The sequence below is a fragment of the Poeciliopsis prolifica genome, unplaced genomic scaffold (genome assembly GCF_027474105.1).
Source record: "Poeciliopsis prolifica strain line A6 unplaced genomic scaffold, Auburn_PproV2 SCAFFOLD003, whole genome shotgun sequence".
NCBI lineage: Eukaryota > Metazoa > Chordata > Actinopteri > Cyprinodontiformes > Poeciliidae > Poeciliopsis > Poeciliopsis prolifica.
The window spans coordinates 8,261,707-8,280,701 of record NW_026562378.1 but is presented as its reverse complement, the minus strand read 5'-3'; the positions used below and the strand labels follow the sequence as shown (position 1 = coordinate 8,280,701).

Genomic DNA, 18,995 nt, shown 5'->3' with positions numbered 1-18,995 from the left:
ACTAGCTGTTTTCTTGTTAATGTGCAGGAAAGCTCCTCATGTTTACACTGGCTTGCATGGATTCTCATTGCACTTGATATTTATCACATTTCAGGACATTTCAAACACAAACATGAGTGTAATTTTTGTGATGCTATTTGTTTACGTAAATAATCATAAAGTAGAGGAAAAACTACATGCAGTTTTATTTATTTATTTTCTGAATCAGTCCTCAGTAGACCCACATTTTTCTGCAATTTACAGCTTCAAGTCTTTGGGGTATGTCTGCCCGGTTTGTGCATCTAAAGACTGAATTTTCTACTTACATTTATTGATATTTATATATGCTTTCGTGGAACCATGTGTAACAAATTATTCAGACATTATCACACATTATCATAGTAATGATAAACAACACAATTATTACCCATACTTACTTCTCAACATCCTCGTCTCTGCTGAAGTGAAGCAGTGGCAACAAGATGGTGGCCTTAAAGGTGGAGAGGGTCTTTTCATTCATTGTGTTTGTTTTCTACCCTACAGGGTTTTTCATGTTCAGTTTGGCCTCATCTGACTATCTGACATTCGTTTTCATATGTTTGCTGTGTTACTGACATGGATTGTTGCAAACAGGGCTTCTAATGGCGTTCTTGCAACAATGATGTTCTTAATAATCAATCGGTTGTCTGTATAGCTGCTTGTCAAGTAGGCCAGTTAACAAGTTCGTAGATATTACTTGAAATTCTATGAATTTAATAGGTAAGTTAATATCTATCATAGATATACTGTAAGTATCTATGATATTTGAACATATTTCTTCAAATGAATATATATGAAAGATGATGAAGTGTTTCTTTTGGATGAGTTTTCTTTCCACCTAAATGCTTTATTAACCAAGGAACTATTATGGTTTATCATTTGACTTCTAAATCTTTGTTCCTACATTTATGTTAGCTGACATGCATCTCATTAGCTGACTTCCAAAGTATAGAACTTGAGTTTTTCACAATGCCATTCTGTCTTGTCTTAGGTCTATATTTAACTGTTAAACCTTGAGTGAAGATGTGGGGAAAATAGAAAGTTTCATTAACACCTCCTGTTCTCTCCTTTGTTGTATCTCCTGTGTTTCTTTCTCTCCTCCCTGTCTTTTCTCTTCACCTCGGGGGGTGTCATTCCTGAAGCAGGAAAAATGTCATTAGTACGCCCAGGTATTCAGTGCTAAACATCTCACACACACACACGCACACACATGCACCAAATTTAGGCTTTTGAGTTTGAGAAGTCTGTTTTCCGGCTGAGAGGAACAGAATTTCCCACCTGTCTGTTGGCTGAGGGTGAAGGTTTGTACTGTAATATCAAAGCAGTCTTTTATTCCCAGTGAAAACACAACAATAACATTACTTGCTGCAAATTGAATTAATTTTAAAAGATAATTGCAGCAGAATATCTTCTGGGAAAAACCAGAAATTTGACAAAACACAGACAAATATGAATTTTAGAAGACTTGCACAGCAATATCAGAACTATTTTATTTGCAGTACTGCATGGATTTTGAATAATCTGAATTCAAGAGGAATTAATAACCTGGGAGATATTTTTTTTTTATTTTACAGTGCCTCTCTTTGGCATTTCTCTACATTTTATGACTTTACAACTTTACAGAGATTCCTTGATGTTAAGTCTAACTATGCATTTCCAATTGAATTAGTTTTGACTAGGCCATTAACTCATACAATTTGCTGTCCCATCGTTTCTCTTGCTGTATGTTTAGGGCTGTTGGGTTGCCAGAAAGTAAATCTGTGACACATTCTCAAGTGTTTTGTATTTTCTTATGGATTCTTAACAGCTTCCCTCTCTCTGCTAAAGAAACACAACCCCACAGGATGATACTACCACCACTGTGACACTGTGATATGAAGTTCTAGATGTCCTCCACAGCTAAACTTTTGCATTTAGGCCAAAAGTTCAAATCTTATCTGAGCAGGACACCTGCATTTGTTTTTCAAGTCTCCTTGTGGCTTTCTTCTGGCTAGCTTTGTTTTCATGTAGACCAATTATCCCACCGTAGCTGTGGATTTGCTTTATCCTCTTTTTTGAAAATTTACTGAAAAACTTCTTGGCACCTTGGTACCTTATCCACTAAGAACTTTGTGGATTTAATGTCACAAAATGTGACAGTTCAACAGGGTCTGAATACTTTCATCCTAACAGTTGAGCCTGAAGAAAAGCTCTGCATCAAGAGCAGCTTGTAACACCTACAGCCGACTAAATCTGACAGGTTTTATTCATCCGTAAAGAATGACACCGTCTGTAGGAGGATCTTTTTGGTTTTGTGGTTGAATCACAACGTGTAAGAACAGATTTAACACCCTTTTGTTCACTTCTTATGTCCTTCTTGTGAGATTCTTTGGTCTGTGTGTGTAAAGCACACCTCATGCTCTCTAATGTCTTTTGTTATTTATCGCTACATTACATTTTCAGCAGTTGCAGTACCGTTTTGTTGAGGTTTGATATGCCCATTAATATTTTTCCAAAGTGTGTTGGTTCCAGTGTAGCAAAAACATGTAGTTTTGTGAATAGGCACTAGATGGCATTGTTGTAACATTTTCATTCCTGGTAGGGGATTAAAATTAAGATGAACCCGGCCCTGCTCTGCAAAATGGGCTGCTGGGCAACATGTTCTCCTAGATTCCTTCCTCCTGTGTGTTTTTGTGTGTTAGTGATGAGACATGGAAATGCTCCTGATACTGTCTCAAGAGAAATTATTTTAAAAAGCAGGCTGAAAAGCTTGGCATTCGTTAAAGTCAGACCTGAGATTACAAGCCTTCAGTTCACAGGCGGTGGTGCCACACATGTTAACAATGTGCTGCCTTGCTGCTGTGTATAAACCACCAGGAAGTGACACTTCACTGGAGTGTAAATGTCGTGTTTTGCACTGAATATGCAGCTTTCAGCTACAAGATGCTAACCAGCCGGCTCCCCTGCTGTCCCACTTTAAAAGACATTTGTCAGTTCTCCCCTGATACCCCCCCGTTTTTAATCTAACTTCAGTTCATTTTTTACTTGCATTGATTTTTTTTTTAACCATTACATTTTAATTGAATTTTCTTTATCTCCATGATTACAAACAGGCATTACACGTCTCTACTGTTATTAATTAGCACAGTTATTTATTTACTGACTCATCCCTTCCTGATAACCAGCCTGAAGCAACGTTATTTTCTCAACTATTATCCTTTCAGCAGATTTGGAGATTTATTGTTTTATGTTTTAGCAGAATAAATGGAAATGTTAACTGTATTGTTGCTCTGAAAGAGGAAGATTGTCCTTCTATAAGACATCGGTCTTTGATAGAAACACATCATTTGAGGCAAGTATTTCTTCTTGAAAATACTCATGTTTAAAATCAGGCAACTTTGTGGATAGAAACAGCGTGGAGACTCAAGGCTTGAGATTAGATAGGGAAAAAACAGATATAGTTTAATAAGTAATATAGTAGCTAATAAGCAAGAAATAGCCTTGTAGTTTATTGCAAGGCTTAGAAATAAATTGCGATGCTTCATCCTTGCTGCTGGTTCACTAGTTCACCTCCTTAATTGGGAAGTATTTTGATCCAGGGGCAGATCTAGAAAAATGTCTATGGGGCGGTAAGAGGGGCAAAGATTAGGGCTAGGGTGGAGCATAAATTGTTTTCAGGAAGATTAGCAGCGCTGGTATTCAGCTACACATGGCATAATTCATAATGACAATAAAGCTCAGTTTTGGTGTCAGATGTTTAAAAACTAGAATCCAGCTTCTACGTTTATATCTCAATACTGTTTTAGGCAGTGAAATTGTTATACGTCGAAGTATGTGGTTGTAGCATCATGAAATGTCAAAGAGTGATTGAATACTTTTAGAACCCTTTGAAAATGGACACACAGCTACACTTTTAAATTTACCTCACATAAAAACACTAAAAACATAAAACTGGCATTAAGACTAAGTCTAAACTGCCTCACCTTAGTCTCACCAGAGACTTGACATCTTTTCTTCATGTTAAATCACATAAGCCCTTTGTGTGTGCTTGCTCATTCATAGATGCAAAACCTTGTCCCCTTCATTTTGAGCAGCTGGAGCTGCTGTCGAGCAGATAACGCCTCAGGTTGAGGAGATTTTGATCTGTCGAGCACAAACACTGTCAGCTGAAAGGCTCGATGTGCTGGAGCACTGCACCCATCCCATCAGAGAGCTACTGGGATGTAATGAGTCAACTGGACAAGACTTTCATAAAAATAAATTCCATCATGATTGTTTAGTAGTTTAGTTGTAGACCAGTTCATATAGGATAAATAAACACTTGTTTTTTTTTTCTTCACATACGATCACATTTATTTGTGACAGCAAAGATATACATGTTTTATAAAAAGGCTTTAGTTGTTTTTTTTAAATACTAACAAAGGTACCTGATCTAATTTATAAAAATTATAACTATATTTGGTATGACTGCGACAGGCTGGCGATCTGTCCAGGATGTACCCCATCTTTCATCGGAACGTAGCTAGAGATAGGCACCAGCACCTCCCCACCCCGTTGGGGATAAGGATGAACAGAAAATGGATGGATGGATGGATGTTTAGTCTGATTTTTGCACACATTTGTTGAACAGATAACTGTACAACTCTTCTGTCTCCTTTCTGACAAAACCTATTTTTCTTTTTTCAGCATTCGTCTTTTATTCTGCATTCTCTTTCTCACTATATCCTTGGCAGTGTCTCACCCCAACCCTTCTGTGTCTGTGACAGTCTGTGTGCCAAAGAAGGCTGATGATGAAGTGTTAATTCATCTAACCTCCCACGGTTATGTGAAGAAACCTCACATTTAATGAGCAAACAGCTAGACTAACCAATTCATGCCTATGGTATTTCTGCTACACCTTGTGTGCATGATCATGTAAGAGTTCATGTCTGCATGTATTTTTTTTAATTTACAGGTGCAGGATGATACACATATCATCCACAGGTGTTGGTGTGGTGATAAATTTATAAATGCAGTGCATAAACACTTGAGCAGTTGTCAAGAGGCTCTGCACTTATTGTTGTCATATTATTCCAAAGTAAAGGTGTCAGGCAGCCTTACTTGATATGGAGTTATCCTTTCTATCAAACTAAAATGACTGCAAATAAACCATGCAGATCATGAAAATGAAATGCACAATTCCAATACATAAACAACTGAACAATTTTTAGAGAGGCTTGATTTATTCTTAGACATTCATGTGTAAAGGTGAAAGTGTCCTTCTTGACAGTAATTTTCATTTCATAGAAGATTTTGTGGGGCTAGTGGCCTTTACTCTAAGTATTTTTTTTTTAGAGGAAAGAGGTTAAGAGAAGATGGGGAACGACATGCTACAAAGATCCTGAGGTTGAGAGTTGAATCACGGACGGCTGCTTCCAGGGCTAATAGCTGCCGTCTATCGGGTGCCTGCTCTATTGCTACATTGTGAGGCGCCTAGAGAGTTTTCCCTTTGGCCAAACTAAAACGACTACAGAAACATGGCAAAATGCATGTTCCTTTATTTAATGAAATAAAATAAAAATATCTATACCCAGGGCAGCCAAAATGAATGATTTAACTGCCTGTAAAAATAAAATAAAATGCATTAATGCAATGTAATCAAAAGGTTGAAATGTTTACTTACTGCCTGATATACCAAGACATTCGCAGCTGCCATGATGAAGAGATGATCTGTGGTACTCACTTTCCTTGTTAGCAGTCATTATGTTATCACTGATCACTAAAATAAAGTTGTACCTCAAAACTACTTTATTTTTTTTGTAGCAGCAATAATAGAATAAAAACAGACAATTTTTTTTTAAATTCACATTGAAGCGCAACTATGGGTGTATGTGCCTTTCAAAGCAAAGGTTTTGAAAAATGCTGCTTTTTAGCTAATTTAGCAGCACCGATAAATCATAAGTATATAATATTCAGGGGCTCGGCATTACCACAGATATGTATTATTACTGGCACATGTGATGATCATGCTTACTTCCATTATGATATGACTTCCATTATGATATGACATGGAAATGCTCAGAGGGATGTCAGTGAATTAGCCACAATTTTCAAGTATTTTTTCTTTTCTGTTTGTATTTGCATCTATCTCCGTCTTTCTTCCTGATTAAAAAGCCAAATCAAGAGTCAAATTGTGCACACCGTGTCTTCCTGTGACATTCTCCACACTAATCCTAATTTTATTCCTCTTCCCTCATTTCACTCTCTCTCTCTCTCGACTCTCCTGACTTTCAGGCTGAAACCAAACCAAAACCTTTTCTCCCCAAACACATAGATTCATTCACACGCACCATTTGCATAATTTATCATTTACATAATTGATTTCCAAGGAAGCGTTTCACACTTTGCGAGGTGGTGTTGGAGTCCAAAAGGTCTGATATTGCCATGCATGCACATATACACACACACACACTCACGCATGCATGCACTCACTCACACACATTTACATTGCTATGCTCACATGGTTTTGTTGTGTCACAGTCTCTGCCTCTGTTTTTTTCTGTTTTCCTCTCCCACAGAGAAATAGACAGAAACACACTATGTTACTGGATGGTTAAGATTCCAAGTCTAAATGAAGCATGAAGCGTTGCCAAGCTGGTGCATCTGGTGACCTGCTCGGTACACGCAGCAAACATAATCAACTAAGCATACATGATCAAATGTATCAGGATCCATGAAATTGGTGTGGTTATATTGAAGGAGCAGCTTTGATTTTTCTGGGCTGGTAAAATGTGCCCCCCTTTTCACCTATACAGATATTTTGCACTTTCAGATCATTCTTATCTATTAAAATGCATGAATTATTGTCAGGCAGAGACAAGGACCCATCAAGTCTCCTGAGAAAACAGAATTTATTGAAATGTTATTTGTCCTCTTTTTTTCTCCTCTGAACATTACTCACTGATATTGAAACGGTTTGTGCCCATTCCAGATACTTGGGTAGAAAAGGACATAAATATTAGGATCATAACTATAAACATGAGGTGGTGCAAAGATGAAACTGTTTCTGATTAAAAATGGATGATTTTTGCATGTTTTTTCCATAAGATGTTTTTCCATTGTTTTTTGCAGTAATACTAATAATTATTTTAGCTTAATATTACACTAGGCTAAACTAATGTGTCAGCTATTGTCCACTTACCCCATATTTTATGATTAATCAATTCAGCGGGTTGAACAATTTGTAAATTAATAATCTAATGTAACATTGTATTAATTTTGAATGTAAAATTAATATTGTATTCAATAGTGTATTGTATTCAATGCAGGTAATACAATGCTCTACCTACATTGCAAGTATTAATTTTGAATAAATTAATATGAGGCTTACTGCCTTTTTACCAAGAAGGCAGTGAGTATGTATAGATAGACAAACAGACAGACAGATAGATAGATGGAAGCTTTTTCAAAATGTTTCTTTTACATGTGTCATCTTTAAAGACAAGTCAAACCCTGGACTGGTCACCAGTTTATTGCAGGGTGGAATAAGTGACATGACAGCTCGACATTTTCTTGGGATTTGGTAACTTAAATGGTAGAACAAAGCGTTCATTTCCTCTAATCATATAAATTCACCCCATTTTGGACAAAGTTGTCATGTCCTCCAACCAAACATAAAATACATTGCCTGACATGTGACAAGAGAACCAAATAAAATTTTTTATTGTTCTGAAGTTATTATATACACGAGTGGATGGTTTAGAGCCACCGCCATGATGGTTCCAAAAGTCAGTCTATAGGTTTTTACATTCACGTTGACGTTTGGTCATCAGAGAGACCTGAATCACATAAATATAAGGTAGATGTACCTGCAGTCACTGTTTGCTATTGGCCCGCAGACTCCATCAAACTGGTTGGGCATGTGTGTGTTTATCTGTCTCTGCATCTCTACAAGCCCCTTCACCTCTCCTCTAAAATCTTTCATCTGTGGAAATGGGACTGCCTCACGCCTGTGAGCAATCCACGGGGATCCGGCTATTCACACATACATGGACACTCTTAGACACACATTCAGATTTGGTCCAGTGACCGAAGAGCGGGAAGGTTTAACAGATGGTGTCGGCTGTATCCGTTACAAAGATTACCCAAAACCACACAAACACATTTTGCAGCCACTGGCTTTGTGAGTTCACCTCATTTAACTCAATGGTGTTTTTATGAGGCATAGCAACATTAGAGCCAGCTACCACTTTAATCTGTCCCCTCTGTGTTCTGTATCCAATGCCAGACTGGGAGAGCTTGGTAGGAACAATAAAACAGAATATGGCATTGTACGCCTGTCTGAGCTTTGCTTGATTTGGGGATAGCCTACCATGTATGGTCATATAATACTTTGTGGCCGTATTTCACACCAAGTAGCAAAGGTCTATAAATGATCACGAATAGCATAAAAATGGATATGCTATTTAGGAGTGTCAGATAACTCCATGTTCATTTATTTGTCCTAAAGTTTAGGAGTAACTGTGTTGCCGAAGCATTATTTGAACAGAATAATGCACAGGAGCTCAACTGCTTTAATCTCAGAAACCTCAACAGTTTTTACTAGAAATCACAGCAAAGCTTTACTTCAAACTTTTGACTTGGTTGATTTTTAACTAAAACACATGCTGTGAATAAGTAATATAGCTTAAGAAACTGCAAAGCAAAAATGAACTTTTTAGTGTGTTTAGAAGATTATGTTGATCTCAGTACTCTGACATAGCATCTTGTCTGTGAGTGTCAACATTTTTGTTTCCCACAGAGCACCCCGAAATGCTGCCTCTGAAATGTTTAGAAGGTGTTGATTCTCATTTAAGGCTGTTGTAGCACAGTGTTGTCAGCTAACTTGAGAACATTGATTAGGTGATTCTGTCAACACAACATTGCAACTCAGATCATAACACCATAACAGAAGCTATACTGGAACCAAGTTACAACATTTAGTCGTTGGACAGTTTTAGATGGATATGTCTGTGTATCAGTATAAGCATGAGTATGTTTCTTTAACAATATGTCTAGAGAAACGACAGGATATATTTTCTTGTAAATGTAATGTAATATAAACTCTAAAAGTATACTGCTACGCAAACAACAGCAACAACAGAACCCATACATGTTTTTCTAAGGGATTTTAGACGTACCAAGTTTCTTTCTTCTGAAAGTTTCTGGATTCTACTTTCTGAAATTTGTCTTCATCTCACCTCCTTTTTCACCTAAACTCTGTATCATTCCTCCTTCTATTGTCTCTCTAACTCCAGTTCCCTCTCTATTTCCTAGCCAGCAGATTTGAATGCGTGGGTAAGCAACAACACTATTACCGTCTTAGTTCGGCTATTCCTTTCTCTCTTTCTCTGTCTCTTTTCTCTATTTAGATGTCATGTTTTCATTGTGCTTTAAAGCAAGGCTGCAAGTGTGCTGCCGCCATCATTTTGCACAACAAATCTTTGGGAGGTATTCAGCTAGAAAATTACACATCATCTGTGCTGCTGGCAGAGGAGATTTTACATGCAAACGCACATATACACACATTCTGCAAGCATCAAACAGCTACCGTTGAAAGAGAGAGCGTAGAGTAGGGATTTGCACATGTGCTCTTCGAAGATGCGTGTGTCTGTTAAGTTAGCATGAGATTACACTGGATTACAATAAATGTTATGTCAGTCAGTGTAGCTGTGCTTGTGGGCATACTGATTTTTTTAAATGGTACAGAAGAAGAGTTGATCATTCTCTTACTAATTCACCTGTTAAGTAGAGAAAATAGTCATCATCTTGACAACATTGATTAGGTGATTCTATCAACACAACATGGCAACTCGGATCATAACACCATAACAGACTTCACATTAATTCTTGTGTATTCAAGAGTTTTTTCATGAGTTTGTTTTAAAATACGGCTGTATAATTAATCAGCTTAAAGCAATATATCTGTTTTCTGAAAAAAAATTAGTGGCTCTGTGTGTATATGTTTATGTGAATAAATTAATTTGAAAACCAAAATACATTTTTCTGAATTATCAGTACAATGTGGCAGTGAACATATTTCTCAGCATTGTGAAGCACAAAGTATTTACAATCTTCTGGCTCCCTGACTTTTGTCCATTCAAAACTCATTCATTTTTATTTTCTATTGATTTCTGTTTTTTTTTTTTAGCTCTTTTGCTGGTTTTCACTATGTGTTATTCAAATTCATATTATTCATGGAGTTCTTTTTAATCATGTCATTAATATTTTGGAAATTATAAAATTGTATGCCCCTATGCTTTTGAAACAGGTTTCTTTTTCTATCAATGCATACATGTATCTATCTTCCAGCTAAAATACCAACAGATTTTCAAAGTGTGTCTCTCTCTCCCTGTCGCTCTCTTTTTTCTTTTTTTTTTTCCTTTTTTACATCTGTCTTTTGTCTTCTTCTGCTTGCATGCTGCTTTGCCATGGCCCAAACTGTGGGTCTTTCTTCAGCCAGTCCACCATCTTGCTGCCTGTCACAGCTTGGCTCACTGAGCTTTTAAAAGGCTTTTACCTCCTGCTAATGTCAACATCACCACTTCACCTCCAGCCACAGCTGTGCCAATCTTATGCCACCTAACTAGCTTTGTAAGTGTCATTGCCTGGCGTTGTTTACAATGAAATAGACATTCTTTGTGCTGCTTTGTAATCTAGATTTTATGGGTTCTAATTAAATGTACAGTTCCAACACATTACTGATGTTATTTTGACTTAAAATGAATTAGTAGGACTTGTGAAAAGAAGTGAAGGCTACCCAGAAATACATAACCAGTCATGTTTTAACTGAATACTTGGGAAAGATGAAATCACACTTTTTTGTTTTTGAATTCTTTTGAAATCTCAATATGCAAATAATTTGTTAATTCACAGTGGAAGAAAGTATTAATCTTTTGCATTTTTCAGCTGTATTACTAAGCCCAGTTGTGTGTTTAATGCTTTGGGGAACACAGTCGTAATATGACTTGTTTAACTCAGCGAACACCTTCAAGTACTGTTCTCCTGCATAGAATTGTATCAATTGGAAACATGTGAAGTATATTTAGTTTAAGCATTTATTATACTCTGTAAGATAAAGATAGCATAAATCAATCTAGGTTAAGTGTTTTAATTGATTGATTTTTTCTTTTTTTTGTCATTTAAAAAAAAAAAAATATGGGCTGTCATATATGCTGTCATTCACATTTAATCTCTGTCTCTTTCTTGTTTTCTTTCCTAGGCTAGACTGTTGGAGCGGAAAGAACAGGAGCTGGCCACAATCCAGAGTTTCTACAAAGAGCAATTAGAAATGATGGAGAAAAAAGTAAGAATGCTTTTGCCATTTTTGGTGGTTGTTTGTTGAAGTATTAGAAAATCACAAAAGCTATATTTTGTGGGAAAAAGTGGTTTTGTCCAAAAAAGTTGTTGGTTTGTTGCATTGCACAGCTTTCTCAAGAGTGTTTTTATTTATTTTTTATTTTTAACTCTCTCAAAAGAAACATGGCATAATTACAGAGGTAGATTGATCTTACCTCAGGTAAGAATATAAGTTATACTACTATAGATTATCAAGGAAGTATTAAAATACAAACTACCTTGAGTCAGCAGCCAGATGGGAATTCAGATGTGATGAAGCAGCTGCATCTCAGATGGATTTATTTACTTCATTACATATGGCAAGGCAAGTTTGTGTGTACAGCACCATTTATGTAAATGGAAGCTCAAAATGCTTTACAGAAAAATAAACAAACAAAAATAAGACACCCTTCTTTCTACCATTTTATGGTTTTTCATGTGAAAAAGATAAATGCAGGTTGTTGGACTTTGTTTCTTTCTTTTTTTTTTTTCTTTTTTTTTTTAGAAATGATGTCTTTGGTTTTTTGAATCTTGTGTCATACAAGAAGAAAGTTTGTGGTGTAAAGTATCAGGACCTATTGAAAAATGTGTCATACATACCAGATTTCAACTCAAAAAACACATCAGATGTCAGTTGTTGTTTGGAAAATAGTATGAAGCTCAAATGGGGAGGAACTTGCTTAAAAAATATAAGTAAATCCATAACTCAATTCGTGTGGCTAGTGCCCTTTTCTCCTTTAGACATTTGACATGGCAGCAGCACAGTGACTAGGACCTGCGGCTGCAAGACAACACCACATCACCACCTCTCTATCACATACTAAAGATCTAGTGTTAGGTTTTTGTGCTGAGTTTAATTTCTGATAAACATTGTGCTGTGTATTGTAGCCAAGCACCTCTGCCTTGGTCTTCATTTGCAATTTCTCTGCTCATTGCACTTACCATGTAAAAGTAAAATAAAACGTAGAGAAAGATATTATGTTATGAAACTTTAAGTGGCAACCTAATATGAAATAAAGCTATGAAATCATCGAAGAAAAACAAACTCTTCTGTATGCTATTGCCCTTTTCTCCTTGCCCATCCTCTGGGTGTTACTGTGTGTATTCACAGCTTTTCCCTCAAGTATTAGTTGGAGACTCTTTGGCTCTTCCACTCTAACCCTCCCTCCTTGCGGCAGTGCCCATCAGGTATACAGGAGGGGACCTTATCTAGTCCCTGGCACTCACCTCCTTTAGGCCTTTGAGAAAACCTTTTACATAGCCAAGTTAAATGGTGGGGTCTCTGCATGACTCGTAGCAAGCAGCACGCGCTGCAATGCTTGACAGAGAAGACTGATTGGCAGGAGAGTGCAGGATGCTCTATCTTTCTTCGCTTGGCGCCACAGTCCCTTTTTCTCTCCTATCTTTTTCTCCCCCCATCATTTTCTCGCAGCTGACCTGCATGTGGATGAGGTAGTGAGAAAGAAAGGGACTGAGTGGGAGGAGATAAAAAAAAAAAGGCTATGCGGACTGTGCATTAAACAGACTGTCTGTCCTCAGTCGGCGACCATCTTCCACCTTATTTTCCTTCATTTTGCAGTCCAACACTTTATTCATCCGGCTCTCCATTCATGGCATTGCTCCTATTTTGCTGCCTACCCTTCTCCTTTTTATTCTCCTATAACTGTCGCTGAATTTAGTTGGTTGAAAATAAATGGTCTCTTAAAATTTGAATGGTGACGGACAGAGGTCATATACATAAAATTAAAAAGACTGAAAGAGTTCACTATTGAGTCATATCCTTAAGAAAGCTTTTCATAATGTATTGTCAAGAATAAATAAAATAAAAGGCATTCATAACAGAGTCAATTCAGTTGTTTCATCAGTACTTTCTATTCTGTTGCTGCTGATAGTCATAGATAGTTTTACTCAGACACAGTCTAGATATTGACCATGGATCTCCTGAATAAAACACTGTATACGTTTTAACATGGGACTTGCATACAACAAAAACTCCCAGCATTTTTTTTGTCATATTGGCAACTAGTTTATCATGTTTACCATTAACATTTTCTAGAAATATGTTCTAATGTTAATGGTAAACAACTGATAAAACAAAGAGCAAACTCAATCACCAATCATCTAATCAAAATACAATCTTTATTCTTTTTATTTTTTAAATAAATCCCCCTTCATGGGAGTTGTGAAAATCTTCAGGATCTACCTAAATTCTAATTCTTTATATTTAAATATCATCATATTGATCACACATAGGCTTTAAACATCTTCGTACTTATAAATGTTTAAAACAAAGATAATTTAATGACAATTACTGTCTTACTCTTCCTTTGACTTAAATAAAGTTGTCTGGAAGAATATGTGAGTGTGCACATGTGTGTTGCCTGTGTGGAAAAGACATAATCAAACATACTTCAATTTCCTGTTTGTCTTACAAATGAAAGAAGATAACAAAGTATTCTGTTTGTCTAAAGGCTGTAGATGCCATTTGAGTTCACTACTAACACAAATGTGCAAACAGCCGGTGTGCGGGGGTGTATGTGTAAACGTGTGAATATTGTCTTTTTATTGACAGGTTCATGGGCAAGCTGTCATCTTTGAAGAACTTATTATATAGTAACTGATTGACTGCATGCATCCTAAGGATATTAATAAATTGTGTACTTTTTTCACTTACAAATATATACTGACAATAAAAACAAAGCTGCTGAATGGAGTTTGGATTTCCACTGCAAAACAAAATGTCTTTTTAACTGATTTGATATGGATATAAGTTTTCTTTTATTTTTTTCCATCTGGTGTGAAATGGATTGATGTTGATGGTACATACTGTACTGCTGTTGCAGGCATGGTGGAGCTTACTACTATATACTCAAAGTGATTTCCATTCGGGACATGACAATCCTAAGTGCTTAAGTAGAAGGCAACTGGACTTCTTGTTAGACTAAGATGAAGAACATGTTTATTCCATTTATTACTGGAGTCTAAGAAAGGAAGGATATTTTCCTGGCATGTTCATCCCAAACACAAACTTAGTGGTGAACCGGCAACCCCCTGATTGTGGGGTGAACTCCGACCACAGTCGTTGTCACCGAGAAGAGCAAACTCACAGGTTTAGAATCCACGGTTCATTTGCATCTCAAGGACACGGGATACTTGTTTAAAAGACAGAAATGTGTAACCTTTAGGAGGTTAGAAAAGTGGTTTAAGAGAGCAGGGGAAAAATCCATAAATATTAACTATGAACACTAATATTAACTATGGCTTCAGATTTCATCTTTCAGACACCAACTCTGCAGCCCTGACTCATCTCCACAGGAGTTTTTTTCAGCAAATTACACCTTAGAAGATGTCATTGAAACCACTCAAATGGAATTGTTGGGGACATGTTTGCATTGTCTACTAACAATCCAAAATATGAGCTGAATGGAGGATAAGACCTATGATTTCCCCATTAGTGACTTCAGTTGGCTTACATGTATGATTGTTATTACTGGAACTTATAAGCATGTGACTTTAAACCATGTTCAGAATTGAAGAGGCATTTCGGATGAGAGGCAAAATGTCTTTAAGAATAAAGAGAAGTAGCTCAGTGGCCTTCCACTTAAGTGCTTAGCTGGTATGATAAGGCTCATTATAAATCTGTCTGCCTGACCATCATTTTCTGAATCGGACTTTTTTTTCCCTGTCAACATCAGTCAAATCTTTGATGGCTCGCCAGAAGGTTGCCGTTAAGACAGACCATAAGTATTACTCTTCTGTACCAAATTTTAGTTTGTCCCAAGTCTCTTTACTTTGGACTCTGAACCAGATGATTGACTTTAAAGTATTTTCAAGAGGTCTCTACATGTCTCATACAAAAATACCAAACAGAGTTTTGCAGATTTTCACTCAAGAAATAAAACAATACAAACAAACAAAAAACCCCATTAAAGTCCAATGTCTTTTTGACTCGCTTGAGCCTGGATTCCTTGACGATTAAATGTTTTTGCTTTACCTGGATCCCCTCTAACCCACTCTGGCAGTAGCAGCATTTGAGAGAGACAAAGTCAAAAGAAGATTTTGATTGATCAAAATGACTGGGTAAAAGATGATATTTCATTAAATATGAACTTCCTTATGGCATCTAAGATGCAGAACTTGTCCAGATGCAATGAATTAATAGTGAGCTTAGTCACAAGAATGGTGTTTTTAATTTTAAGTTTTTTTTTTAATAAAATTAAACAGCAACAGAATTTAGTTTTTGTATAAACACTTTCCAAGGAGAAATTTTAACCATTAAAATCATTAATAAAGAATAAAATTAGTAAAAATTGTAGACGAATATACTCAAAAGAAGTATATTCAGCTGCCTTATCAGTAGATGCATGAGCACATGCAAGCTTATTTTGAAGGGTAGATAACAGTCTACAAAAAGAAATAGCAAAAGAAACAAAAAACTGACATCGTACACTATGTCTAACAGGAAGGTTGGTCAGTAGCTTTTAATGTCTTCAAAACCCAGAATCAAGATTCCACTTACGGAACATGCAGGAACATCCTTCAAATCTCCTCTCTCCCAGTCGCGCTCACTCTCATTGATTTTTGGAAGCTCTCCTAATCTCTATGCAGTGTACAGGTAGAGTATATCCTACTTCCTGTGGCAACATACCCAGTGACTTTATAAACAAGTCTTAGTTTAACATTCACCTCGTTTAATCCCCTCTTCTCCCCCTTCTATGCCGACTTGTCCCTCAGAAAGAAAAATATTAATCCGCCTTCGTCCATGCGTGGAGCGTGAAAGAACCCCTCCCTTCAAAACCCTGACATCAGCCCATCTCAGTCAACAGCTCCTAGAGAGTGTTCAGACAAGTGTGCATGCAAGGATCATCTGAACACAGAGATTCGGGAGCAAATGCAGATTTAGTCACACACCTGCATGTATGCAAGATTATACACAAACACAGCACACATGCATTCACACTAATCCTCTCCATGAGCCTTTCCAATAACCTCAAAACCCAGCTCTCCCCCTTGGAGGGTTATCATCTCCCCCTTTTCAGTCTCTCCACATTGGGCTTTTGTCCCCATGGGTGGAAACGACTGGGAAGAGCTCAGAGCATGTGTGCCAGTGATACGCACACCAGAGAAGGTGCTCCTCTTCTCTGGTGTCATGAGAGCTGATCTGGGACTGCTGCTTGAAGTCTGCTCTGGTGAAAAGACACAAAATTTTATGTTAATAAACTGAAACACAAAACAGTCTCACTGTCCCAGAACAACTCAAACTCAGAAGCTCAAGCTGCTAATCCAGATGCTCCAGTAATGACTCCCTTTTTCTTCTGTGTTGCTTTTCTTTTCTTGCATGACCAGAGGAAATAGTCAAGTATAATTTAGTCAATGGAGTATTTTGTGGTTCAGTATTTCTTTAATCACAAAAAAGTATATCTAAATATGCTCAAGTTGTGTTTGATGGAAAATGCGCCTGTCACTTTACTGTGCTCCTCTGCATTTTCTGTGGCATAAGATGAACAATTGACTTAGGTTGAACAGATTTTTTTCTGCCTTTTTTTTTTTTGTCACATTTTTCAAATTGTTGTTTTAATTTCAGTTAAAGATGATGTCAGTAAGCAATAAAAGAAGCTGTCAAATTATGATTTCTTTTCTTGAGGGCAAAAACTCCAAACTCGCTATGTGAGAAAACGTTGAAACTACGAATTGTCAAATTCATTGAGGAGGTCACAAGTAGAACCACAACTGCATTTAAAGCACTTCAGGCCTCACTGGCCCGTTGATTAATTTCTTATTCATGCTGTTGGCACTTGCCCAAGTGTTAACTATGGTCGTGACTCTGTTTAATTGGAGTCCAAATTTTAAAAGCTGTTGAATTTATAACTTAAAAACACAAAAATTATACATAATTCTAAATTATGTACAATAGTTTGCTACCTAAAGAAATATCTGCTCATTTCTTTGTTGCCCTGTTATCTGTCATGTGTAATCAAAGATTTTCACATATCTGAGTTTCAGTGGATTATTTTTTTTTCCATTTTGCAAGTCTTGGGTCCAACACTATAGACATCCCACTGCTTCATTTGGCTAATTTAAATTCACATATTCACTAAAAATCTGTCAAAGTCACATCTTACTTCCCTCCAACAGAAATTGCTTAGGGGTTGGTTTGTCCCAAACTGTTTTATTAAGGCATTTAATGGAAATAACTTAGGTACAGTAGATTATTGAAACATTTAAGTACACAACTTTAAAGTATGAAATGACAGTTTTTCTAAAAAGTGAGATAAACCTCAAAATCCCTACCTTCTATCTTTAGTCATATAAATGTATTATGAACACTTCAAATTATATTTAAAATCAAAACATTAAATGTAGCAAATTGATCAGTCTACAGAAATTAATATTAGAGAAAACAATTAATATTAGATGTTTAAAAACATAGCAGTGGTGGCATTTTTTCTGAACTTAATAGTTGATGAAGCAACAAATGCCTACTTTTAATACAGATATAAGTAGTGATAACCACTTCAAATGTCCGTATTGAATTCAGTGTGGGAGTCACCTGACAAACTCCATGTGGCACCTAGACCAGAAAACAACAAGTTTGCATTCACTTGTCCACCAAAATATTTCTGTTTAGATTAGTCGTATTTTTTTTTTAATCTTATCGCACCATGTCATGTTTTTACAACAATGATGCATTGTGGGACCAACAGTTTGTTAGGGAGCAAAGTTATAGAGACCACAGAAGTGGTTATACTATGTTATTTTGACTTACAGTATGTTTTTCATTTATAAAGAAATGTTTGGTTTTCCTCCTTGTCTTTCTGGTTTTGATCAAATTCCATTGATTGAACTTGATGGTATTTGAAGATAATATTTTGAACCCCTTTTCAATCAATAATTGAATTACTTTGAATTAACAGCATGCATATCCTGACAGCTGGGTCTTTCTGTTTTATATTATTCTACTACATATATTGGCATATTACAAGGCAAGTACATTTTTCCCAAATAGACCGACTAATCTGGTCTTTGATGTGTCGCTATTTCACAGCTGCATTTGATGCCAGAGTGAATCATACCAGATGTCTTATTTTTAATGTTTCATTTCTTATTCCATCCTGCTTTGACCTATGAAACTTGATTAGTTTATTATAGTTGTACTCAGGGGATACATTTTCAATGATTATGTTTTCAGTGCCAAATCTGGGTAATTATTAGAACTTTTAATTTAAGAAAATAGATGTTCCTTTTATTAAAGAGGTTTAACTATAGTCCTACAAGATTCTAGTTTAAACATATTCATTCATATTCATTTGTACCGTTATTAACCAAAATCAAATAAGTCAGTACGGTATCATAGTCTGGAGAGACAGTTGATCTGAAATGTGCTCCATTTTAGGGGAATAACTTCTGTCATAAAGCGTCAATGAGTAAGAAAGGAAATGATATAGGGGCAGATTACTACATCACAAAGAATAGAAGTTGAACAGATTAGGTAAAAAATGCCTGTGAGAATATGTTGAGTCTTTTCCAACATCAGGCATTCAAACCGGGGCAAGCCTGTCTGTAGATGAGCCTAAAATAATGAGATATGAAAATGACTTGCGGGCACTGAAGGAGTAGAGGGCTAGGGATTGTGGGGGAGGTTT

General features: G+C 36.5%; 1 protein-coding gene across 5 annotated transcripts in view; it reads left to right on the top strand.

Annotated features, from left to right (window-relative positions):
- The window catches only part of LOC129357520 (MICOS complex subunit mic25-a-like), a 53,558-nt gene that overhangs the window by 5,417 nt on the left and 29,146 nt on the right, over positions 1–18,995 (top strand). For 4 of the 5 annotated variants that reach the window (XR_008605503.1, XR_008605504.1, XM_055026690.1 and 1 more), the window contains exons 5-6: positions 9,292–9,312; positions 11,237–11,320. Coding sequence is in view for 3 of the 5 variants with exons in the window: in XM_055026690.1 (XP_054882665.1) it covers positions 9,292–9,312; positions 11,237–11,320 (105 nt within the window). In the remaining 2 variants the exon portion in view is untranslated. The remainder of the gene's footprint in view (positions 1–9,291; positions 9,313–11,236; positions 11,321–18,995) is intronic. The other variant, XM_055026695.1, reaches the window with a different exon arrangement.